At 40.8% G+C, this 14,144-nt stretch overlaps 1 protein-coding gene across 1 annotated transcript in view; it reads right to left on the reverse strand.

Annotated features, from left to right (window-relative positions):
- CDYL2 (chromodomain Y like 2) overlaps nucleotides 1-13,849 on the reverse strand; it is an 88,227-nt gene extending 74,378 nt beyond the window's left edge. Inside the window, exon 1 of the mRNA XM_087729127.1 lies at nucleotides 13,502-13,849. Coding sequence (XP_087585253.1) covers nucleotides 13,502-13,525 — 24 coding nt within the window. The 5' untranslated portion in view covers nucleotides 13,526-13,849. The remainder of the gene's footprint in view (nucleotides 1-13,501) is intronic.
- Nucleotides 13,850-14,144: the final 295 nt, after the last annotated feature.

Genomic DNA, 14,144 nt, shown 5'->3' on the forward strand with positions numbered 1-14,144 from the left:
GTTCACAATCCGTTGGCTCAGTGGTGGTCGGTGATTGAAACACATAAGAGAATATCGCTCCCACTGTCTTGAGTCCAGAAGCAGTTCCATAGGTGGAAGGCATAGACATTTTGGTGAAGTACCGATGTTTAGTACTGTAAGGAGCCCTAGACTGCTCCTGAGTGAAGGAGTGGAATATCTGCCAATTTGAACTGAGGTAACAGAATGTGAGTCACCTGGCAGTTGGAATAGAGTTCTTTTCAGGTGGGGAGGGGGAGTAGAACTTTTTAGCATCAGAGCGTGTTAATTACTGTATAAGAATTACTAATGATCTGATGGTCATTTCAAAAAATTACCGAGCCCCTAGAAGGCAAGAGAAACATATGTGCCAAATTGAAATTTCAAATTTTCAAGAGTGACAGTTGGTATATATACATACATACATACATACATACATACATACATACATACATACATACGTGTGTGTGTGTGTGTGTGTATGTGTGTGTGTGTGTATGTGTATATGTGTATATATGTGTATGTATATGTGTGTGTGTGTGTGTGTGTGTGTGTGTGTGTGTGTGTGCATTTGTGCTGATAAATAAATAAAGGGAGACTAGTATAGATCTATTTCAAGCTATTTAGCTCTCATCAGCTACCCATACCCTTACTGGGATATATATATATATCCCAGTAAGGGTATGGGTATATATATATGTTCCCAGGAAACTTCAGGAAATGTCAGAGGAAAATGGTAAATCTCATGAAACCTTACAAGATGATGATGATTCTTCTTCTTCTTCTTCTTCTTCTTCTTCTTCTTCTTCTTCTTCTTCTTCTTCTCCTCCTCCTCCTCCTTTTCCTCCTCCTCCTCCTCCTCCTCCTCCTTCATTGTAAGGGCACTAACACTAGATTGACTAACTATAGAAAGATTATCTAACCTTAACCTTCAGTTTAAGTAATTTTCCATTTACTTTTTAGCAATGTCACAATTCTATAAGAACTACATAACCATTGAGTTTCGCTGAATGCAGTGAAGATTTAGTACATTGACGATACTTATTTGAAGCTTTATTGTACATTATTTCCCCTTCAATCAGCTAACTTTTAGCATGATTTGTTTTTAGATAATTGATTGATCAGTTGATTTCGTGTTCACTGCAAGCAAGAGCCTCTTGATAGGTTACAATGATAACGCTAAAACCTCCAAGGTACAACTACATCAGAGTATGCAACAGGCAAAATTAAGCCACAAATAAAAACCATCAACCAACCACCAAGAAAGCAATAAAAGCAGATGAAAACTTCTACAAGCAAGGGCCCTCTTAAAACAATTCTGTTTTTAAGAATTTCCTGAGGCCTCACAAAGGTAAGAGCTAATTGGATTTCGGAGAATGGGGAATTCTATAACATCTGAGCTGCCAAAGAGGAACAACTTTACACAGATATACAATTTGGTGGTCTACTTATTGATGCAAATAACCTGAACATGCTTCCTTTTTAGTTTTGTAGACTCAGGACTAGTAGTATTGACTGTTTCTAGAAGAACAGGTCCTAGCTTTGTCGCCCGTTCCTTCCTTCCATCAATGGATTTATTTTCAAAGCCAAAAGATGGAAGAAATGTTGGGAAAACACAGGAGACAGATGTTATCCTCCATAAAAATGTTGCAAATGGAGCATGGAGAATTCACACCAAAAGGCTTATCTTAAGTATCCCAAATGTCTTTCTGGATAGCCAGCAAAGAGAGGGGGAAACCAGCCAGCCAACCAGCCAAACTCCTGTATTATTTTCATCTTTGGCTGATGGGTGGATCCAGCTGGACCTTTTCCTAGATATGATATTTTGGAGGGGAAGCAAAAGATGATGATGACTTGATGACAACCATTTAAATATGAGCCAGCCGTGTGCAGCAGCTGCCAAAAAAGCCAACATACTTCTAGGCTGCATAAACAGAGGGATAAACTCAAGATCACGTAAAGTGTTAATACCACTTTATAATGCCTTGGTAAGGCCACACTTGGAATACAGTGTCCAGTTTTGGTTGTCATGATGTAAAAAAGATGTTGAGACTCTGGAAAGAGTGCAGAGAAGAGCAACAAAGATGATTAGGGGACTGGAGGCTAAAACATATGAAGAATGGTTGCTGGAATTAGGTAATGAAAAGAAGGACTAGGGGAGACATGATAGCAGTGTCCCAATATCTCAGGGGTTGCAACAAAGAAGAGGGAGTCAATCTATTCTCCAAAGCACCTGAGGGTTGGACAAGAAGCAATGGGTGGAAACTAATCCAGGACAGAAGCAACTTAGAACTGAGGAGAAATTTCCTGACAGTGAGAACAATGAATCAGTGGAACAACTTGCCTCCAGAAGTTATGAATGCCCCAACACTGGAAGTCTTTAAGAAGATGTTGGATAACCATTTGCCTGAAGTGGTATACGGTTTCCTACCTAAGCAGAAGGTTGGACTAGAAGATCTTCAAGGTCCCTTCCAACTCTATTATTCTATTCTATTCTATTCTATTCTATTCTATTCTATTCTATTCTATTCTATTCTATTCTATTCTATTCTATTCTTGAGTGCACCACTATCTCAGCCTGATGGAGCCCAGAAGTTTGTCAAAAGGCAGCGATGTACAACAAGGGCCTGCAGATCATAGTTATATCCAGAGGTGGGTTCCTACCGGTTCGGCCCAGTTCAGCTGAGTAGGTAGTAACTTGGCCTGCCGCACTCTCAAACTTTTTCTCCTCTTTTTTGCTTCTGCAAAAAAGTACTGCACATTTGCATATAGTGCACATCAACTGTGCATGTGCCCAGCGAGTCCCTGAGCAAACTATCCCTGAGCTCCTATTTTGCAGCACCCAGCATTTCCAAGTTCACAAGTCACCAAATAAAAATGGTGCGATTTTCCAGTGATGCTCAGGACAAAAATAAGTAAAAGTATAAGTAATAAGCAAGAGAAGGAGAGAAAAGTCAGAGCAAATGTCCAAGTCTCTGATCAGCCTTCCCCAATCATCATCATCATTTTTATTTATTCATCAAACAAAAATTACAAATTTGAATAAACAAAATGAAAAAAAACCTAAAATGTGACAAGGGCGATAGGCACATTAGCACCTACACAAGCCCCACCCCCCCAGGAACCAATTAAATATTAAATAGATTCCCAGAAGTTAAGTTGGAATTAAAACTGTGGAAGTTAGTAGCTGAAATAACTGAATCGGGTAAATTACTCCAGACTTTGATAACTCTGTTGCAAAAAAAATATTACGATCAGATTTAAAGCAGTTTACATGAAGTTTAAAGTAGTTGTTATCATCATCATCGTCATCAGTTGTGTGTGTGTGTGTGTGTCCCCTCCCCCAGTTAAAAATATCAACCTTATTATAGTGTAAAAAAATTAGGAAAACAACTATTTCACTTCTTAAAGGAAGGGACGGTAGAGAATAAATGATTTGACTCTTCTAAGAACCAGCTTGTAAACAGCAGTGAAATAAAAAGATGCGGGTGTAACTGATTCACAGGGATACCTAAAGCCAAATTTTTGTATCATAGGAAAAGTTATAAGCTTGCGATGCACACTAATCTCAACCACCTCCACCCAATTTGGGGTCTGCATTCCATTATCAGCAATGCTACTTTCTAAAGCTTGATATTATTATGCAAGATAATCTGTTCAGAGTAGGAGCAACACAATAGATCAGCTGCTTTCATTTCTCGCATTGATTATTTGAGAATAAAAGGAAAGAAAATGGAAATTTTGTCCTGCCGCTTCTCAATTCGGCTCCAAAAATGCTCGTATCTATTCCAAAACTATCAGATTTAAAAGCTAGTGTGCCCACTCTCAAATCCTGGCATTTATTTAAGCAGGTGAATTAATAATACCCTGAGTGAATTGTTGCATGGCCGTTAATTTTGCAAAAATCTAAACAGTGATATCTGTTTGACAAGATATAAAACTGGGATTGTTAGTCCTGAAGCCTATAACCCTAATGGTAATATTCCAGTAATATGCTTTTATCCCGCCCCCCGCCTTCATTTGAAGCTTACCAGTTATTTTGTTGATCAAATACCTTTATGATTGAGTCACTCATTATCCTTAACATGCCAGAGCAGAAGGCAATATTAAATATCAGGATTTTCCAAGTCAATTACAAGTTTAAATAAGCATCAATCAACAAACCTGAAATCTACCATTTATGACAACACTACTAATTCAGTTTATCATTAATACCTGCAATAATCTGCATCAAAAATATCTGCATGAAGATATTGGTTAGGTTGAAATGGGATTATGTACAAATGATGACCATCTAATTGCTACAATGTATAAACTTCTGTTGATATTTGAAACAGAATAAGTGAAAAGATATAAAGTGGGCTAAAAATTTGTTTATAGTATACAGATGGAGCAATGGGAAAATATGCGATTGAAAAGATTGAAATTTATATTGTTATAATCTTAAAGAGATTTTCTATAATATGATGTACTGTGGGTATATGTTTCCAGAGAAATTGCGTGGTAAAGACATTTCAAATACATGTTGGAACTATGAACAGGCAAGGGATCTATTATCATGGTAAAAAAGCTAGAAAAGTTTGGATTGAAATTCCTACTCTGATTCAGATTATTTTAAAGATTAATACACAATTGAGGCCAGAAGTCTGTCTTTTGGGACTGATGGACGGGCAGTTGAAAAAACATGGAACACTGTTTTTTTTGTTTATATGACAACTGCAGTGAAATTATTATATGCACCAAGGTAGAAAGATTCAGCAATTCAAAATAGAGGAATTTTCCATCATCTTCACCAAACATTGAGATGGCCAAGCTGACTGTTTTTTTAATCAGAAAAAAAGATAATATCTATGGACTTGACTTGGTCACTATTTTCCAGTCAAAACTATGGTTAAATTCTGTCCATATCTTGTAAAATTAAAAAGTTTCATCATGTCATTTCAACCCTGACCTACAAATATTCTCCTGTATCAGATAGGTACTGTATATCTCTGGACTGGGAAATGTCTTCCATTACTCATGAATTCTGGCCAGCAGGTGTAATTCTGGAGCTGGGACCAGTCATACTTATCACAAGATGTTTCATCCTTCATATAAAATTAGAATTGGAAAAGATACAGATGGCTTATATGAAGAAAAGTATCTAGTTTTGAACAAGTTTGACAACCATTTGCAGCAACTGTAGAAACAGCTTCTCATATTTTTAGAAAACCACAGAAAAATAATTTTACAATACATATTCTTTGCTCAACCTACCTATTACTTTTCTGGTGACTATGAATATCTTACGGTTCAGGATGTGGTAAATTTTCATTAATTTCATATAGCAAAATAATCTATGGTAATTGTCAGGAGATATTGGTTGGCAGGCACTTTCAAAGAGGAAGTAATGAATGGAGTAAAAAATAATCCAGGTAGAACACCAAGTACCCCTCATTCCAGAATTCTTGAAGGCAAATCATAGTAAAACATTAATCTCTCTATACATGGCCATAGAATATGATATTGTGCTCCTCATAGGGTTTTCCTATTTATACATCTGAAGTCAACATGAGTATCTCAGTGTGAAAGACCTTTTCTTATATATTAAAAGAGAGGTTTGTAGGTTTGAGTTTTAGTAAGAACTCTATGAGAGAACACTACGTAAGAACGCTGAGCACCAAAGAATGGAGGCCTTTGAACTCTGGTGCTGGAGAAGACTCCTGTGAGTCCCTTGGACTGCAAGGTGATCAAACCAGTCAATCCTAGAGGAGATCAACCCTGACTGCTCTTTAGAAGGCCCAATCCTGAAGAGGAAACTCAAATAATTTGGCCACCAACGAGAAGGAAGAACTCCCTGGAGAAGAGCCTCATGCTGGGAACAATGGAGGGCAAAAGAAGAAGGGAATGACAGAGAATGAGGTGGCAGGATGGAATCACTGAAGCAATAGGTGTGAGCTGAAATGGACTCCAGAGGATGGTAGAGGACAGGAAAGCCTGCAGGAACGTTGTCCATGGGGTCGCAATGGTTGGACATGACTTCGCAACTAACAATAAGAACTCTATAAATTGAGGCCCATGTTATGGATTATCTCAGAAGAGATTTAAAAAAATATATTAATAAAATGTACATTGCACCTGACTCCCAGTGACTCTGAGAAGTTGTTTTAGCTATAGTTTTAACTATTGTGATTACCAGGTGAGAAGGGGAGAAGGAGTTTTTAACTACCTTATGATTTTCCAACATACATATTACTATAACTGAAAGCAGACGTTATGAGAAAAACCATACACAATCCAAAGTTGAAAATCTATTAATATTCCTAGTTGTTGACTCAGCATTTTGCTAGTATTGGTATAAGCTTATCAGTACTGGTGCATACGCATAAAAATTCCACTCAATGTTCATAGATATTCTACGTGGAACATAAAATCAACCATCAATCCTCTTCTTTCCTTTTAAGCACAAGACTGGTTAATATTTCTAAAAAATTAGGAGGTTAGTGGTGAGGACATTGTCCTATCATGACAACTCTGTAGAAGCATGCTTTATTGTAGAAATGGGTGAGACATGTATGCTGAACTACCACCAAATTACAAAATAATATAAACATCTGCAAAATCATTTGCATAAATGATAATAGGAATCTTATTTATTTTGGGGGGATAAACCAAACTAAGCTCATTATTCTATGGAATGAACAACGCTAAAACTGTATCTTCTATGGAATGAACAACGCTAAAACTGTATCCTTTCATACTGCATATTGTCTCTGTTGGCTTTTTGTAGAAAACTTAAATAATTATCAAAGGAAGTCTATATGCTAAGCTTAGAAGAAGTATAATTAATTTGATAGAGGTGCTTCCATTTACAGCTATCTTCCACTAAATATCCAGCTGTGGCTTTCATGACCACAGCTTACAGGCTCAAATGCCAAACTAATTCAAAACAAGGAATTCATGCATAGTTGATGATATATACAGGTGGAAGAAGTGATGAAACACGCATTGTGTATTACAGTGAAAACCCTGCTTCTGATGTATTTGCATGCAAAATTGCAACACGCACAAAAGCACGGAGCTTGCATTTTGAGTGTTTTCCTTGGGTTATATAAAGAACTTTGGCTAAGTTATCATTGCTTTAGAATCTGGGGTTCAACCTTTAATCAACACTGTTTCTTGTGAAAGATGACAAATGCTTATGGCAGGAGTAGTTAGTAATCATTGCACATGACTTTATTATCAATACATATTTCTTTAGTTGTACAAGAGTTATGAAACTGCAGTAAAGAATTTCTTGTTGCCATCCAGGGCAGCGTTTCTTAACCTTAGCAACTTTTAAGACAGATGGACTTCAAGAATTAATAAAATACATGATAGGATGATAAAGTGAAAGAAACTGTGGATGAAAAAAAATACATGTAAGGGAATGATTAAAAATGATATGAAAAATCTGAGGAAGAGAGAAAGATAATATATAGTAAGCATATAGGAAAAAAGTAGCTACAAATAACAACATCCTGAAAAGCAAGAAAGATAAGTCTAAAAGACAGCGTAAATGCAAATCATTTTTTGTAGTAATGTGTTAATCAGTATTTAATTAGGGGTGATACTATGTTTATAGATGTTGGGTTTTTTTTATGCCTTTTAAAATGTCCTAATTGTTTTGTGTTTTTTTCCTCTTTTTTGGAGTTTTGAATTTTAACTTTGTCTTGAATAAAATAAAAACAGACACAGACATTTTTTGCATGAATGTTTAAAAAAATGTAAGAGGGCAAAGAAGGGTAAACAAGGAGTCTTCAAGTGAGTGAGTAGAATTAAAGAGAGAAGTGATTACATGATTTGAAACAAAACTAAAATGAGTGAGTGCTGGATCAAATATTTTAAAGATTTCTATATGAATTACACAGTGAAGAATGAAATGGTAATAATATTATTACTTAGTTCAAGACAAATATTGAAACAAAAAATAAATGCTGTGTGAAAAGATGAATGAAAAGATTGTAAGTATGGATTGTGGAGAGATTGATGGCAAATAAATTTAATAAATAATAATATAATAACTGGAGAAATGTTCAAAATATGGGTGTTATCTTCTGGAGTGTTTCTGTAACTTTGTTTATTATACTTTTATTCATTAAACATGAAACTCAGTCAACTGAACATTTAAAATGTATCATAAATATTATTGACTGGCACTGATGGCTGATACGGATTGCTGCCAGCATTCTAGGCTATTTGTTTCTTTATTATTATTATTTTTCATTAAACATGAAATTCAGTCAACTGAACATTTAAAAATGTGTCACAAATACCATTGACTGGTGCTAATGGCTGATACGGGTTGCTGCCAGGGTCCTAGGTATCAACCAAGAATCTTCTTAAAATATATGATGTTTCTAGTAGCGCAGTTTTTTGCAGTTTCGCTGGTGTTATTGCAGGAAGCTGCAATTTCTTTATGTGTTTTGTAAAATTTTTGGACATGGCACCAAGTGCCCCGATGACAATGGGTATCACTGTTACATGTGTCATCCATAGCCATGTAGTTTTGAGGTCCAGGTTGTGATATTTTGTGATTTTTTCCCAGTTCTTTGACTCTGGCATCTCCTGGTACATCAATATCAATAAACTGTACGTTTTGACCGTCTACAACTGTGATATCTGGCGTGTTGTGTTCCAAAAGATGATCCTTCTGTATTCAAAAGTCCCACAATATCTTCACCTTCTCATTTTCGGTAACTTTTTCCACTTTTGCTCCCATGACTTTTTGGATACAGGTAAGTCTGTATTTTTTACGTAATGACCAGTGGATTAATTTAACAACTCAGTCGTGTCTAGCTTTGTAACCAGTTTGTGCAATTTTACTGCATTCACATATTAAATGTGAAAGAGTTTTTATTTTGTTGTTGCAAAGTCGGCAGTTTGGATTGTCAATGGATTTTTGGACTTTTGCTTTCATGGCATTAGTTTGTAGTGCTTGTTGTTGAGCAGCCATTATTAAACCTTCTGTTTCTTTCTTGATGGTTCCCATCTTAAGCCATGCCCATGTAAGGTTGTCGTCACATTTTCCTTCAATGTTTTTCAAGTGTTGTCCATGCAAAGCTTTGGTTTTCCATCTATTTACCGTATTTTCACCCATATAACCCGCCCACGCAAATAACCCGCACACGCATATAACCCGCGGGTTTTCCGAATCGTGTAAAATATTTCCCGTATAACCCGCCCACGCATATAACCCGCCCACGCATATAACCCGCCCACGCATATAACCCGCCCACGCATATAACCCGCCCACGCATATAACCCGCGACGAGTAAAAGAGAAGGGAAACAGCTGAGATGGGGGGGAAGAAACGGAGAAAGAAGCCTGCGCACGCTGGGGAAGAGGAAAGGAACGGAGGAGAAGGAAACAGCTGAGATCGGGGTGGGGGAAGGAACGGAGAAAGAAGCCTGCGCACGCTGGGGAAGAGGAAAGGAACGGAGGAGAAGGAAACAGCTGAGATCGGGGTGGGGGAAGGAACGGAGAAAGAAGCCTGCGCACGCTGGGGAAGAGGAAAGGAACGGAGGAGAAGGAAACAGCTGAGATCGGGGTGGGGGAAGGAACGGAGAAAGAAGCCTGCGCACGCTGGGGAAGAGGAAAGGAACGGAGGAGAAGGAAACAGCTGAGATCGGGGTGGGGGAAGGAACGGAGAAAGAAGCCTGCGCACGCTGGGGAAGAGGAAAGGAACGGAGGAGAAGGAAACAGCTGAGATCGGGGTGGGGGAAGAAACGGAGAAAGAAGCAAGCCTCCGATCGTGTAAGCCTCCGATCGTGTAAAATATTTTCTGTATACCCCGCCCACGCATATAACCCGCAGGGGGGCGCTGTGCATGTAAAAACCGCATATAACCCGCGGGTTATATGGGTGAAAATACGGTAATCTGTCATTGTTGTTGTTGTTGTTGCTGTTGTTATATATCTAACTGGGATTTTTAAAATTTTATTTTGAAACATTTTATTAGGTTATAAAATAAAATACAAAATACAATACAAATTATTTTCTGTAACTCTGTTAATGCATTTGTGATTACTGCATTTATTTATTTCTAAATGGAAAGTACCCCATTATTGTTCCTCAATACCAAGTGTTACAAGCGTAAACAAAAAGCTACAGGAAATTAAATATGTTACATTTGCTTGAGAAGCTTTTTGGCGGGATTCTGACCCAAGAGGTAGAAAAAATGAGAATGAACAACATTTGGAAATGCAATGTAGTTTTATGCTAGTTGAGTGGCGGCCAGAACAGATTTCTGCTTTTGGGGAGGTTGCTAAGAGATGGATTTGAGAAAATTTAGTGTACAGGGGCACCTCGGCATTTGACTGCTTCAAAACTCCTCAAATTTACTTGATGCATTTTGATGCGAAAATGCTCTCTGGGCAGTTTCTTTGATATTCAGCACCCTGCAAAAAGAAGAGAGAGATGAATGCACAGGGCAGACATGAAGTCAGCCATGTTGGAAAATTCACTGACAGGAAAAAGGACAGGTAGGAAGTTTTATCCTCGCCAAAACAAAACATCATGTGGTAAGTCACCTGGTGTCAGACTTGGAAGCCATCTTTTATATTGGGCCTTCAGGCCTGCCACATTTTCTCCTGTGGGATTATATGGAGTATGGGTGATATATAGGCAAAGTAACATTTTTCCTCAGAGAATCAAGGCCATCTAGCCCTGCAGCTGCGATGCGGTGACTGGGAGGCATCTCCAGTTTTGGATGGTGACTGATTGGATCGTGTGATGGACATGTGGGTGCTGGGCAGGGACTTGAACCTTATTTTGAGTGATGAAAACCTGGAAACTTTCAGATTCGGGTTTTCCCAGATGTGCCAATATGACATCTTTAACAAAATGGAGCTTTGAGGAAACTCAAATCTTCTTTCGTTGGGGGGTGTTACTTGGACCCCTGTTTCGGTTGTTTGATTTTAGTATCCATTATGCCTCCCATTTAATTAATGTTGAATACCAATTAACCAATTAATGTTGAATACTGAATCACCACTGTACTTTACACAGTATTTGATATTTTAAAAAAGCACATGATAAAGAAAATAGGATTTTTGAGTTGTGGAATATTTTGTCTGGTGATTGGTTGCTGAATAAGATGTATACAATGTAAATAAACACGTGTGAGGATAAATAGAATACTTAATAACTGGTTCAGTGTGGTAAGATAATGATGTGGGACGTCCTCTTGGTTGTTTAATGTATTTATGGATAAACATGTGGAAGGATTGTGTTTGACTTGGGGAGGTTTTTTTTTGTTAGGGCCAAACGCGCATGTATAATTTTATAGGTAGACAATGCCATGTTGTTGGGTGGCAACCTGAATAATTTGAAGTACAGATCATCTCTTTATGGGAAAAGGGAATTGATGAAGAGAAAAAGCCAAGGAGTCAATGGTTGGACGAAGCTAAATGGTTTAAAAAATAATGCAGTGGATAAATCAATGTATAGACTTGGTGGAATTAAGAATGGATTGCAATAGAAGAAAGATATGGAGAGTTACAGTAAATATGTTGATGTAAAGTAAGGTAGCTCTATTTCCTTTCCTTTCTTTTAGTTTTATGCATTTAATTTCTTTCATTTATAATCTTTGTGTACTCTGCATATTGTTGTTGTTTTTTATTAAAGGATAAAGTGAAGGAAATGGATAGAGGCAAGCAGGATGATATTTGATTGAGACTGTGATCTGCTTTATAGGTATGTTTAATTTCACTTGTCTCCTTTGATACAGATCACTTCTTTAATGAAGAATAATTATTTGATGGAAAAGTGGTTGTCTCAATCAAATAGTCTATTTATTCCTAGAATTATAAACACATTAGTCATTTCTCATGGGCTGAGTAGAAAATATGACCCAAACTTCCAACTGGGATTAATCACAAGTAAAATATGAACATGTAATTGATCCAATAATTGGCTACAATTAAACATGTTGCCAGAAAAACTGAATGAATGAATATTATAGGGGAATAACAAGGGAAAAGTTTTTAGAACATTCTTCTCCCAGTAAGTCTCTTTCATTGCGGAAAGTATGGAGAAGACAATTCCAAATGATAGAATAACAGAGTTGGAAGGGACCTTGAAGGTCATCTAGTCCAAAACCGCCGCCCAAGCAGGAGACCCTACACCATTTCTGATAGACGGCAGTCCAGTCCCTTCTTGAGAGCTTCCAATGATGAAGCTCCTACAACTTCTGATACTATAGTATTTAATATAATTACATGTTATGGAACATCTGTTGCCTCTTCTCTGAAGAGTTGAGGTAAACTAGGCCATAAGACGAGCTAGGAGATAAAATGGGATGGTACTTTCAAGAGAAAAATGCAGCCACAGGTGTGCTCTGGAAGTGGCGCCAGACATAATGGCAGGACATTTTGGCTGGGGTGTGGACGTATCAGTGGCACATGAAGTGGCAACCACAGTAAGATCCAAGGCTGCTCCAAAAGAAAGAAGGTGATCAGGTTGAAGAACACCAATAAGCTCAGAGAGGTTAAAGGACCCCACAGTTCAATCCCGGGCAACAAATATTCTTTTCTACTGGTAGACACGGCAAAGAAAGGTTCTACAAAGATTGACTCCGCACACAAGTGACCTAATCTAGCCATAAATAAAATTGGACAGAGGATTGATTGCTGTCTTGGCACTTCTCTTACCCTGGAAACCCATGGAGAGAAGTCCAGGCTAGCCTTCACCACCAGAGAGTCAACCAAAGCCATACCCTTGGTGGTCCTCTTCTACCACCCAAAGGCCATCCACCCCAGAAGCCTTCATTTCTGAGACACACACCCCCCAACCACTAATGCCAACCTGGGACACCCCCCCCCCCAATCCTCCTTGCAAAGCGAGCCCCCTCAAGGGGAGGGGAAGAAAAAGAAACACCCGAACATCCAGCATGCATCTGTACCCTTGTAGCTCCTCCCACCCGATCAACCCCTCCCACTCTCCTTGCCTTGCAGCAGCCCCTTCCCCGCCAGGTTCGACAGTAGCCCCCCCTCCATTCCCAGAAGAGGAAGAGGAGAAGCAGGAGTTTGTTAGCGCCGGCCAAGACTTCGGCCAGGCGCAGCTTCCCCTTCGGCCACTTTACCTGGACTTTTTTCCGCCCCGGGGGGAAAAGCGCCCGTCCGGGGTAGTCCAAGCTCCCCCACCCCGAGCCCCTGTGCCCCCCCAGGCCCTCCGATGGGAGCCAGCAGAGGGAGGGGAGGGCCCCCCTCGCTCCCTCCCTCCGGCTCAAGCCGCGGCGGCGGCGCCTGGCTCTGCCTTTCGCCTCCCCGCCTTCGCCTCGCCAGCCCCGCGCCGCGCTTCCTCCGGCAACTCCGACGAGAGAACCCCCCGCGCAAGAGCCGCCCCGTGTGCCCGCAAGCCGCCGGGGCGATCCCTCCTCAACCCGCCCCTGCCTCCCTTCCTTTCCCTCCCTCGTCCGCCTCCCGTCGCCGGCTGGGCTGCCCTCGGCAAGGAGCCCGGCCAAAAGCTCCGCCGGGCGGCGTACCTCGTAAAGGTCCCCCGAAGCCATGCTGGGCTGGCGGGGGTGGGTGGGCAGCGGGGCTCCTGCGCGCCGCTTCTCCTCCTCGCTGGCTCTGCGTGGGCTGGCTGGCGTGGAGAGGGGGGGCTGCGTGCGCGTGGGGGTGTTTGTCCCCCCCACCACTCGCTCGCCCGACCCGAGCGGAGGGGAGAGAAAAAAAAAGCACCCGACAACAACTGTGCCGCCGTGAAGAATGACAGGCTTTGGGCTTTCTCCTGTGCGCAGAATCGGAGGCGAAGGCAGAGGGCGAGAGGCAGCAGCAGCAGGCAGGCAGGCAGGCAAGGCTGGCAGGCTGGCGTAACCGGGAGCAGCAACGGGGAAGCAAGAGAGCAGCGCTCCGGCGGCGCCGTGTGGGAGCCAGGGAGGGTAGAAGGCGCGCCCCCGCCCGCGCCCGCGCGCGCGCAGCTGGCTGCCTGCGCGCGGGTGAGACTCTGCCTTCAGGAACCTCCCCCCCCCTTCAACCTCCCCCCCCCCCAGTCCAGGCGACAGAAGCGGGTGGGTGGGTGGGGGCGACGGGATTAAAAAAAGGGGAAGTTCTCCCGCAGCCCTCCCTCCCCTCGGGTAAGGTCGTAGTCCAGCCCCCAACCCTGCACCTTGGGCCACTTCGGTT

Source organism: Thamnophis sirtalis, unplaced genomic scaffold (genome assembly GCF_051295495.1).
Source record: "Thamnophis sirtalis isolate CommonGarterSnake01/CBP01778 unplaced genomic scaffold, rThaSir2_p1.2 scaffold_14, whole genome shotgun sequence".
Lineage (NCBI taxonomy): Eukaryota > Metazoa > Chordata > Lepidosauria > Squamata > Natricidae > Thamnophis > Thamnophis sirtalis.